At 32.5% G+C, this 13699-nt stretch overlaps 1 protein-coding gene across 4 annotated transcripts in view; it reads right to left on the bottom strand.

Annotated features, from left to right (window-relative positions):
* Positions 1-8752: 8752 nt before the first annotated feature.
* LOC129255024 (smoothelin-like) overlaps positions 8753-13699 on the bottom strand; it is a 28157-nt gene continuing 23210 nt past the window's right edge. For all 4 annotated transcript variants that reach the window (XM_064107067.1, XM_064107069.1, XM_064107073.1 and 1 more), the window contains one exon: positions 8753-12420. In XM_064107067.1, the coding sequence (XP_063963137.1) occupies positions 12300-12420 (121 nt within the window). In that variant the 3' untranslated portion in view covers positions 8753-12299. The remainder of the gene's footprint in view (positions 12421-13699) is intronic.

Below are 13699 nucleotides of genomic sequence, written 5' to 3'. Positions count from 1 at the left end.
CACGTTATCATATTGTTTCATGAGTTGGTAACAGCACCCATTTTGATGAAATTTTAGAATCCATCATGGATTCTTTGACAAAATGGGTACTAACCATCCTTGTTACTTGTCCGAATGTATTATTTGACCCTTCATACCACAATTTGGACACCAACATTATTTCTTGCAGATGAATATTGTAGAACTCTGACCACTATTGAATGATATGAGTCGTTTTAGATTCCTTTTTAAAAACCTTCTTGTGTTTTAGGCAAACTGGACAACTGCATATCAATGTAACCAGTCCAAACGTATTATTTTAATCATGAAACCATAGTGTGGACACCGAAATCATATCTCCAAGGTGGATTTTAAATGAACTATGTCCATTTTTATAGTAACAGCAGTCATTTTAGACTCCGATTTTTTAAAGCTTTCTTAGATTTTCGACATACTGGACCACTGACTGTCCTTGTAACTAATTTTCTGCCTTTTGAAACCATGATAAAGGCGACAAAATCATATGCCCCTGACGAATAAAACATAACTATGTCCATTTTTAAATACCATCGCGGCTAATTGATACTATTTTTCAAGCCACCGTGGACTTTTGGACATACTTGACCACCAAACGTCCTTGTAACCTATCCCTATTTATTATTTGACCCATTTAACCATGGTATAGGCACACAAAATCATATTTCCGGATATTGAACAACCCTATGTTGGGTTTTTTTTAAGTAGCAACAGCATTTTTTACTCCATTTTTGGAAACCATCTTGGATTTTTTAACGTACCGGACCACTGACTGTCCTTATAACTTGTCCCAATTTATCATTTGACCATTGAAACCATGGTCTAGACACCAAAATCATATCTCTCAGGTGGATGTGATATGAGCTATGTCCATTTTAAGGATTAACAGCAATTTTAAACTCAATTTTTGGAAGCCATCTTGTATTTTTCGACACACCAGACCACTGCCTCTCCTTGTAACTTGTCCCGACGTACTACTTCATCATTAAAACAATCGAATGGAAACCAAATTAAATCCACTAAAGTAAGTAATAGATGAATTGTGGATTTTTTTTAGACTACGGCAGCCATTTTGGGCGCCATCTTGGATTTTCCTGGTACCCTGGAGTGCTAATATTCACTCTAACTTGTATAAATAAATTATTTTACCCATTGGATCATGGAATATGAATCTAAAAAGGATTCTAGGGTGGATAATGAGTGAGTTATATCCATTTTTAGTGAATGACGGCCATCTTGGACGCCATCTTGAAAATAACCACTTTTCCGGATGCGGATTTTGGTAGATTTTTAGTATGTTATTCCTGAGGTAAAATAGTACAAAATACCGTTGAAAAATCATTTGTTGCCATTTGTTCCGGGTCAAACCATATATTGACCCGTCTATTTATTACATTTGTGGGTAAAGTCATTATTACATTTGTGGGCGATCAAAAATTATTACATTTGTGGGTAAAGTGCATTCTTACATTTGTGGGTGAAATTATTACATTTGTGGGTAAAGTGTTATTACATTTGTGGGCGTTATTACATTTGTGGGTAAAGTGTTATTACATTTGTGGGCGTTATTACATTTGTGGGCGATTATTACATTTGTGTGTAACAGTCCCCCCTGGTCCCCCTACCTTTGGCGACAGATTTCCGCCCATGTCAGATATAACAAGTTTCTAGTCATATTTGACTAGGTATTTCTAAGAGTGTTCATATCTATGGATTACTATATAGGAAAACATATGAAAATGATATTGCTTCCTTAACAGTAGTCAGTCCAATTCTAATTCACACTAAACTGCTAAATGCGAATTCCTCCTAAAAAAACATTTTGAGTTTTCCTCAGTTTACCTGGTTTAATTTCAAACTGGGTGGTGCCCTAGTTGAACCTCTAGAATACCTTCTAAAAACTACATCATTGGCTGTAATGACCACAATGATTATCATGATTACTGTGTGAATATGAGCTGTGATTGCATTACATATCTAAAACGTATTCAATCTTGAAGCATATATACATCCTTCATTCATGTCTACAATGTCGTGAATGTAATGTAAACATGATCAGGTTGTAATGATGTGAGTCATTTGGAGCTTGATGAATTCAAAATAATACAATTAAATGTCATCAGGCATGAACATGATGAACCACACTTGTAGACATGTCCCTTCCGAATCCTTCCTCTCATTTCAAAGATCGCTCTACTTGCATGACTTGGTTTGATCTAAAAACCAACGGACCACAAATATTGCTTATTTCCTTATCCATGTTATCAAAAAAATGTTTACGTATACAAGTACACCTCCTTTGTAGCCTGTTCATGAAGGAATATAAATTTAATAGGCTAAAATGTGATTTCATTATATATACGGTTTTACTTGGGTGGCTCCATATAATGAAAAAAGCAAGACTCAAGGAGAATCGCATTAGTTTGATACCCAAGAGTTTGTTTGGCTCAGTTCCATTGAATCTTGTGTATTGGAAAGTGTCAACAACAGCAAGCAATAAGCAATTATTGCAGAATCATCTGACGCACAAAAACATAACCCCAATCTTCAATTATCGAATATATTGACTATCTCGTTGTTATTACCTAAGTATTATTTTTACTTCCTCTTTTTTTCAATTAGCATGATTGGTGAATAAAACATGGTCTCTTCGTAACATGCTCAGACATGTACATATGGATTACGAACGGGTAGAATAGATGCCGGTGTAAAAAATAATTGAAATATCACCAAAATGTTTTTTACATATTCACAATCAGTATACTTTTTGTTTTGTTGGAACTTGTGATCCGGGATGTCTGAGGTCGATATTATTTCCTTATTCCATTTCTCCATTGACGAATAACATTGCTCTTTCTCGGTCACGTACACGAGGGCGAACAGGTCAGAAACATGAGGGGTACATGAAATTGTTCAAGAATAACCTATAAACATGTACATAAAGTTACAGATAAGAAATGTTCAAGAATAAAAAATCTCATGAATGAAGAAAATATGGATTAACTTGATTCATTGAACCATTTTATAATGTTATTTCCATTACCCACTGAAAAAATAATATTGAATACCATACTACACATTATCTGATGACAATTCAGGTTCATTTTTCTTTTAATGTGTTTTCCTTTGACAGACGGTCCGAATGACTTCAGTGGCATAATAAGTTTGTGAGGGGCAGGGGTCCGTTGGAGAAAGGGTCCGTTGAGATCAAACGAAACTCCTCACTTCAAACGCAACTTGAATTTTAACGAATAAAACGCGGGACTTGGGCTTGGTTTTTGAGTTACGTGTAAACTCAACCCTCTCTTCAATGGACCCCTGATATGACGTATGGAGGGAAAACAAGTGAGCAAAGTGAGTGAGCAAAAAATTGATATTTTTTCATAGCAAAATCTAATTTTTTGATAGATTTTGACATGATATTCAGAAATATACCCTTTTCCTCTCCTTTTGTCTTTTTTTTTTTTTTGGGGGGGGGTCCAAGGCCTCCTAGCCCCCTCATCTGTGCGCCAGTGCCGGGTATATACATATTTATATAACAAATATTGTATTATTGAAGTTACATTATCTAAAGGTTCAATGTTCAATTAATCTTTATTGGGCTGGCATACAGTACGTGCTATTTCTCACATGTAAATTTGTAGAGACGAAAAAAAAGTATTGTCACGATATTTTACGCTGTCGCCTCTACATTTTATAGTAACAGACTCGAGAGTTGGCCATGATCTGCGATGGGGGGGGGGGGGTGTAGAGACGGTTGAGGGAGGGGGAGTCAACAAATACATGAGGAAAGGATACATGAAGAAATAAAGAAAGTGACGATAGAGCAATTTATAATCAAGGTTGAATATTCAAATAAATACGAGGTACCCTTAATATAAAGCTATAATTCCAATACATATAGACTTCTTATAATTAGCTGTGTGAATTATACTAATGAATGATCGACGTACACTTCAACAGCGATTGATAAATAGGCATACTTATAATGAAACTGAAATAAAAAAGCATCAAACATTAACAAAAAGTCACTATCATTATGTATTAAGCTTTCTGAATACACTTGTAACTGGTATCTACAATACAAAAAATTGCAACAATTTATAATAATACTTACGAAGATGCACGATGTATGTTAATCCAAAAATGAGATCCACTGCGACCGTTATTAAATATGATTCCTACGGGTTTGGAAATGTCTGAAGAATATCCTTTTTTGCTCTCACTAAACATTTGAACAATAGTGTAAAAAGAACGTCATAATCCTGTCACGCTCTGTCTGAGAGCGAATGATCTTGTCAAAATTGTATCGTTTACCCGCTAGCACAAATGCAACTTCTTTCCTGTTTCCAAGCAGACGACAATAACTAGTCTTAATTCCAGGCGATATTATAGTTATCTTTTGTTAAAGATCGCTGCGTTGTCTTCTGAACTCACGATATTTCTGTTTTTTAACTCACTATTCTGTTAATATGCAATAACATAGTAATATATTTGAATTATTAACCTAAAATAGGGAAAGACAAAGACATGATGATTTTAAAATACATAGGTCTGATCATTAAAGACAAGATGTACATTGTTCGATTACTATGCAAAGTCACCGGATAAGCATAGGCGGATATCCATGATGAATTACCCGACCTCAAGCTTTGTACATTCATCAGATAAATGAAAGATGTTGCCTTTTTTAAATAAAATAATAACTTGCATTTTACTTTTTTATTTATTGACATCAAAGTATTGTTTCAACGCACATGTAATGATGCGAAATATAATGTGAAAGGTACCACCCACCCCCCCCCCCCCACTCTCTCTCTCTCTCTCTGATACCAAACATAGCTCTTTTAATATTCAGCAGTGTGGTTTAAAAATGAATTCATCAGCATTGTCAAAATGATAATGCCAGGTCAGTTAATGTCCAAACGAGGAAATCCGTTAAATGCCCTCAAAAGATAATTGATAACAGCAATCGCACAAGCGAGGACCACTGACACTTTTTAGATTCAATGCTTCTATAAATAGGCCTACCAATTAACAAGAAAGAATAGTTGAAAGGGTAGGGGTAACAAGAAAGAATAGTTGAAAGGGGTAAAGGAAAGAAACCCAATGAGGATGCTGGGAGCGTTTTAGAGGAGGAGATGCCCTCCAAACTTTAATCACTTGATTCTATAATAATCATTACATTTCAAAGCCATATAAAAATATATGGAAATGTTTTTTTTTTTTTCTTTTTTTTTTTTCTTGGTAGCCATTTCCACTTTCATTATGAAACTGCTCTTTCACCTTGCATTAGAATAGCACGAAATAAGATCGTATTATGTCAATCTTTGCATGGATCAAACCACAGGGATCAAGAATCGAATCCACGACCTTCCATTCATTAGGCGAGTGCTCTACTACTCGGTCACCATGCCCGATCAAATAGAAATTTGATATAGGCCTTTAAATAGGTCCTAGAGGCCCTTCCTTAAAATTTAAGTGAAAAAAAATTAGACTTATATTATTACTTACCCAAGTAGATTGAAATTTTGGGCCAATCCTTTACAATATACACACTACACACTGGTATCCCGATCAGACTGTCTTCTTTGAACTATGATATCGAGTCCTATTACAATGTCATCTTCGGCCATTGCATTATTCAACATGGTCACTTTGTATATCTGACATCATTTCCACGTGATGGAGTGCCGAGAAACAAACACTGCGTAGTTGTGTCACTATTCACTTCATCATAATTTTCTTTATCAGGAATCACTTTTCAAAACCACTGCCCACTCAAAATGCCCCCCCCCCCTCTCTCTCTCTCTCTCTCTCCTATATTAGGTGTAAGTCCATTTATTTCCTATGAAGTTTAGGTTAATGTAATTCATTTCAAAGCTTGAATTCATTATCCTCTAAAATGTAATAATATACCATCATACCACCATGTGTGAAAGATACCTTATATTCATAACTACATTTCGCAAGTAAAATGTCTAGATTGAAAATGTTGGGATATCGAAAAAGAAGAAAGTGTTTTCCCCCTTGTTTGTATACAACCCACTTATCAATCGTGAAAGGGCTGAAAATTTCTTAGATATAATATTCGTTTGTAGGTTTCTGATGTTCAGCAATACATTTCTATTTTGGGCTTTTGTAAAAGAAAAATAAATGTAGAAGAAATACTAAGAGAAGACCCGAGATCCGTAATTTCTTTACGATGATAAACTAGTTTTGCAAGATTGAAATGTTACATGATAGTCAATGGATATTGATGAATCAGACCTGTACTTTATAGCTTTTAAATCGTGTGCATACGTGTGAAATTTAAATTTGTTTATTATAGCATGGACCCTTTATAGTGACATTGTGGAAGCTTCCTAAAGATTGCTCGACGTAGAAACAAGTGATAAATGGAAATTGTTTTCATGCTATAATCGTTTATTATGAGGAACCGATTAATAACTGATAGACACGGATGGGATTAAGACTTTCATAACACTGTAACCTGGGTGAACCAATGCCAAGCTATTAGAAGGTGAAATGGATTCATTCAATTGTTTACAACTCACTCATGCAAACCTTGCCAAGGATGAACAAGATTAAGACCATATCACATGTGTAAACATATGTATATTCACTTTGCAGCGTTATTGCAAATCTGTTCCTTTTGCATGCACAATGAGGAAGCATTTTGATTTTTTGGGAGTCAAACTATTCTCTGTAAAGTCTATAATTATATTGGTGGGCTTGAAGTAGGAATTTACTTTAGTATTAGTGGACACATAGATATATGAATCATACGATTCTGTCAAACATGAAATTAACCAAGAATGGATTTATTTTCATTGGACTGACGCAAGTGATTCAAGGTATGTCCGGGTTTAGCCGAAAATGATCCCCAGAATGTTCAAAAATTGTCAGTGTTTGTTTGAAGATCACGACCCCCCCCCCCCCCCCCCCATTTCGCTCGCGCTACCTCTCATTTTCTCTCAACGTCATAATTCTCCGGTATCTGTGTCTTTTTATTTATTTTTTTTTTCATTTAATCAATGAGAATAATAATTTTGTAAATGAAGAGTCTGATCATGATATGGATTAAAGGTGATTCTTAAAGAAAATCATGGCTCACAAATGACATTAACAGCTCCTAGAAAAATGAAGCAACTCGATATATTCACAAGTTTTTAACATTCTGCATTATGTTTACACTTTATTAAAAACATTCTTGTTTATCATGAATGAACCAGTTCCGTGATGAAATTCATCATATATTCTTCATGTATGTATTCATTCAATAAATATGAAAGCAGAGTTTGTTTGTTTGTTTACAGCCAAAGACAGTTTGTCTAATAAACATATCATAAACAGTTCTCATTTTTGAGCCATGATCAACAACTTTGACATGCCATTTCAACATTTGACATGCAATTTCAATATTCATGATGTAGATTCAATACCTTAAGCCAGGCGCACACCTTTGCGATCCGATTTTCATCAAAATCGTTATACAGTGCATATCAATAAAAAGTTTACTCTTTGAAAAAGTCCTGGGAATTGAAAAATATACAACATGGGGATATTTGTTTCACATATATTCTTGGGTATGGGTCTCATCTATCAAATGAAAGTAAAAATTTTGACAGAACTATACACCTGAGTGAGCACTGTCCATTTTTGTAAAGCTCGCAAAAATCGGTTTGTGCAGGAATGCTCATTTTCACGCTTTGTCAAGGAAAAATGGCGAAAACAAAGTATACGTGTGATACATTTTTCTTACATTTCTTTTGCATTTTTAGCGAATTGAAATTAAACAGATACATTTGAATATTTTGTAACAACTCTGCCACCCAAATTAACTTTTTAATCTATAGGTAAGCAAAACCTTACCCTTTTTATGCCATCTGGATCTGAGGACACAAATGATTGTAAACAAAAGTTTATTTCAGACATCGCCAGCATTCTTTCACTATTAGTTTTATCATTTTACGTGGGAACACATTTCATATTTCATTTGATACGTGTTTCTCCACACTTTTCCCAAGCTTGACAATGATTAAGAAACCTAAAATCAAGCATTAGCCATTTCATGTGAATCACGGCTCCGTGTAAAGCAGATATCATCATGATGGCCTCGGTGTTTGGGGAAGGGGGGCGCAATGCCGCTCTTTGAAGTGTTTTGGGCAAGGAAACAAGCTAAAAACAAATATCTACAAATCAATCTTCCGAGCTTAAGTCACGTGTTCTTCATGATTAACGCCCACTTTTATTTACATAACTATTTCCAAGTTCTGCGCAAATCATTTTCACGAACTTTTCAAAATTAAGTGGTGCTCACTCAAGCGGAAAGATTTTTCGACAGTTAAAGAGATCTGTACCAATAATGTTTAAATGTGGGAAAAGCTTCAGGATATTGCAAATATATAATTTTACCGCATTATTTCTAAGTGTAAACTTTTTTTGATACACACTGTAGTATTTGATATGAACATTGCAACATATAAACTCTTTCAGATCAAATTTCCAAATAGAGGTATTAAAACTAAAACAGAAATTCAAGTGAATTAAACTCAAATTTGTAATTCCAAATATTATATTATGCCGAAATTCAGAAAAAAATATATACTCCTTGGAACTTTCACATTTAATAATGCACAATGCGATTTGTTAAAAAATGATGTTGTATCGGATTGTGTAGTGTGCGAGCCAGGCTTTAAGAAGAAAGACAAAGGAGAATGCAGACACAAATATATAAAATTGGGCAATATTACAATGATTCTTTTAATTGCTCTTTTTAGTGTGAATCTTCAATTACTCAAGTATTATTTGATAAGATACACGTCTTTACAGCCACTGTATGACCAAACATGTACAATGTACTGATTAGATTCATTATCTTGCTTGTCCAAATCTCTATAAACAATTATCTTCTATCAATAGATTTATAACAATAAAAACATACCTACCAGCTGTTCTCAAAAGTGTCTTTACATTCGTGTGCATCTACCCATCAACATTTTTGTGACGTACAAAAATTTATGAAAAGCCAACAGAAAACTCACACACATACATAGAGCTGTTATAGAGTTAGATATATAAATCACAGATAACTGTATTGAGTATGGCATAAGACTGACAAAAATGTTAAAAGTTTTGACATTATGTATAATTGAACAAGGCAGACACAATTAAAGGTGTATGAAGGCAGTATGGAGTTGTCTTTATGTAGCAGACATCGGTTTAATTATATGATCAAGTGATCCATTAAAATCTACACCTGAAAACAATAACAGGATTTAAATATCATATATAGTTACAACTATAATGAGTAATAATGATAAAAATAAATAAAGAAAAAAACATATGGGATAAAGTGTATATGAAGAACATAAATTATTGAACAAACTTTCAAAGTTTAAAATTTCCATAAAAGAATAATCGTTCTAAAAACATTGTCAAGGACATATAACTGACCTATTGTGCCTCCCTAAATAAAAGGTATGGTGGTGTTCATAATAATTACAAGAATATTATATTAATAAATAAAAAAATCAAATGAATATAACATAGCTTTGATAAAAATGTCTCTAATAACAAGTCTATTTAGAACCAGGAGGGCATTCAAACTCTGTTAAAGTATACACCTCAGGGTACTTTTGGCAGTAAACAAGATTCTAAAATAAATTGGTATTCATCTTTGATACAAAATGCATTAAATACCTGAACATGGTATATAACTGTCTGGCAGTATATACCAATATCAACTGAAACCCATACAGACAGTCCAATATCATAACCTGACTTTTGGCTTTGTAAAAAATAGGGTAATTAGGTTTCTATGTGGCAAGTTAAAATGATACATACAATATATAGACATAACAAGTTATTGCACTACAAACTTCTTCAATAAACTCAACAATAATGCCAATTAGGATCGTGGAGAACCTTAGACAAGATTAATCAAAATGTCATTTTTTTTTATCTTGCCATAAAAGTACATTTGATAGAATGCCAGCACCTTACTTAAACAATCCATTTAAACACAACATCATTCACAACACTTATCTTTTAAGTTCCATCCTTCCCCTCAAAGATACCATAGATACATACATTTCTGAATAGTACACTACCTTCACTCAATCTTGTATAAAAACACACATGGTTATCTGAACTACTGATGGATTGTACTTATTGCTAAATAACACGTATTTCCTCATGATATCATGAACAAAATTAATCAATTTTGATACAATAATAAACCAGCTAATAAAGGGGGAAAGCTGATATAATTGCACTATAAAGCATTGTCTTATCTTATTTCATTGATAAATTATAAACATTAGTTATTTAAGAATTTAAGATATGAAAGGAAATCTGGATAGATAACTTGAATTATATAATCATAACAAAATGGTTGAGTTATAGGTCAGTCTGACAATAAAAAGCAATTTCAATCTAAAATATCAAGAAGCATAAAAACAGAATATACTCATTTTTAGAAGTTTTTTAGTTTCAGTTTGATTTTTATGTTATAGGTAAAATCATGATATGCTGCAGGTTATTCCTTAATCTAGATTTCAATAAAAGGTAATATTATATAATGAATGATCTGGAAAGATATAATATGCTATAATTTCTTGCATTTTTTTCAATTCAATTTTATCTTTATTTCCATAATTAGAGGAAAATAATCAATGATTCAAGACAAAAAGAATAACATATTTGGAACAGGAAGGAAACTGATAATCAATTGAAGGAAAATGAAATTCAATATCTCAGAAATTTCTATTTATACAATTTATAATATAATTTAAACAATTTTTCATGCATTATTTTACATAGAAAAATTACAAAAGACATCATCTCACAATGTCTTCTTATTTTATAACATATCACTCAAAATAGATTATAACAATCTAACTCTATCAAATACATCATTCAAATATATATTACATTTGTTTTCATTCTTCACACAATTATTTACAGTCATGCGTTATAATAATTTGTCTGTATTTCCTTTTGAAAGAAAAAGCAGCATAATACACTGCTTCAGAGAGCATGAAAATAATTTTCTAGCTCTCTGCATGAGATTATAATCTACTCATGCATTACTAAAATATCTATTTTGTGTTAAAGTGCATTCAACAATCCTGACAATGTTTACTGTTTCTTGATGCTCTTTTCCATTCAGTATTCATTAGAATAATACTTTCTTTTATTATTATCATAGTACTGTTGCCATGCCATGAAAAGCTCAATCTCAGCATTATATTTAATAATGAACTTTCGAACCCATCTTGGCAGAATAAATACTAATAATTTACTCAAATGAATTTCAAATATCTTATGTCATGCTCCACATCCACTATTCATCTGACAATATACCATGTCAAAAATAAAACTAAATAATTCTTTTTTTTTTCTTCAAAAATACAGTTTATAGTTTTCTATGAACCCATTATTTATAAAGATAAATCCCACCTACATTTAAATGGCCGTGTGAACAAGGCCTATTCCCTAACTTCATTTGGCCTACATATAGAAAGCTAAATGAATTGAAAATATGTGCCAAACACTGAAAATCAAGTGACTCAATTTATTGGACATGGTTCTTGAATAAATAATGAAATATATCAATAAAGTAGTCTTGATGATGTTTTAAGAAAATCCCTTAAAATAGTTTACATATTCATGAAATGTTGATAATGATACATAGCACACTTAACTATGATTAGTTATATACCATGTTACCCTTCTCTCCATTACAGCAGGGATTGCTATGTATTAACCTATACATACACTATAATCCCCACTTTAAATACAATCTATACATAATTCAATAGGTCCTGCCTCTATATATTTCCCTTTATTACTCGGGAAAACAACATTATATTGATGTAACTTTACTGTGAATACTTAATAACATAGAAAATTCTTAGATGAAAATCTTAGCAAGAAACACTGTCTAGCAAAAGTAAGGTTTAGTAACAAATTCTTCAAGTAAAATGGATAAATCTAGTGAATACTGTATTTGATGGGACTATTTTACAGAATGAAGTATTGTATGTGACGTTACTGAAAATGACTCATTGATTTGAAGAATTCAAAATTCAATATTAGTAGATCGTCATCTGTCTCTTACCATCAGTAGTTATTGCATTGGTGTTTTGTTATACAACGTTTCTTATAAACGATTGTCATGTAAGAACGGACCATATATGTAGAGTCATCAGGCAACAGTAAATTGGAAGTAGAAAAGAAGGTGGGTTTACACAAGTCTACATACAAAGACTGGAGTTTCATTTGTTGAGATGACGGTATAGTGATTGTACGTACGTAAAGACACACTTCCAATCAGGATTGTTTTTCATCATGATCATATCATCAGTATCCAGAAGAGGCATAATGTCTGCTTGTTCCCTGCAAGATGACAAATGGAAAATAATAAAAGAAGATATAGATAACAATGAAAGTTAATGCTATTTTTGCAATACGTATACTGGTTAATTAATGAAAAACAACGATAATGTTGCAAATAAATTATGTTGTAGGGGCTACCTTATTTATGGTATATGTGTGTACAACCTAATCCTCATTTTGGGAGAGAAAAGGATATATATTTCAAGAACTCATATTGATTATAATGTATAATGCAAAATAAGATTAAACAACACATAACAGTTGAAATCAATCTTACTATAAATATCCTTTGTCCATGTCCTGGATGCAAAAAAACCATGTTTGAAGGATCACATTTTTCTGATTGCAATGAACTGGCATGCAAACATAAGATTGATTGGACGTGTTGTCTAGTGTGAAATTGGGTCTTTGAGCATGGAAAGTTGAATGTGACAATAATATCAAACAGTAAATGTTCAATCAGCACATTTGGAGCTCACGCTATTAAAAATGTTCCTAGAATAATAACTGAAGTTATCGAAAATTCAAATTGGGATGAAATTTTAATATGCAGGATGCTGATCAATCATATGACATATTCATAACCAAATTTACTACATTGTATAATAACAATTTCCCATTAAAAAAAACACCTAATAAGAAAATTTAACTGAAATGCTGGATGACCGATGGTTTGCTTCAATCTATTCGACAAAGAAACAATCTATATAAAAAATATATCCATAAACCAACAGTTAGAAACGAACTTAAATACAAAGATTCTCTTAAACAAGTTAACTGTTTGAAACGGCAGGCTAAAAAACATTATTATAAATCTCAATTTGAAGAATATAACAATAATATAAATCGTACGTGGCAAATGATCAAATCAATATTTAACAAAAGAAAAAAATCAACCTATAACACCATAGTTTGTGATGAAGGTCGATCGTCAGACCCGTTCCAAATAGCAAATACTTTTAATAAATATTTCGTTGAAATAGGTCCAAAGTTAGCTAATATCAATCCTCAAAATAATACAGATTTCAGAACTTATCTATCTGAACCAAATTCAAAATCTTTGTTTTTAAAACTGGTAAGCCAACGTGAAATATGTAACATTGTCATGCGTTTCGATAACAATAAAGCCCCGGGTCTTGATGAATGCTCACCTAAGATTGTTAAACTTGTAATCGAATTAATCAGCGAACCTTTATGTCATATATTCAATCTATTGTTAACCTCTGGGGTATTTCCTGATAAAATGAAAATTGCGTGAGTTTCTCCAATTTTTAAAACT

This window comes from Lytechinus pictus, chromosome 2 (genome assembly GCF_037042905.1).
Source record: "Lytechinus pictus isolate F3 Inbred chromosome 2, Lp3.0, whole genome shotgun sequence".
Taxonomy (NCBI): Eukaryota; Metazoa; Echinodermata; class Echinoidea; order Temnopleuroida; family Toxopneustidae; genus Lytechinus; species Lytechinus pictus.
Note: the sequence above shows the minus strand (reverse complement) of the source record. Positions and strands in the feature narration are given on the sequence as shown.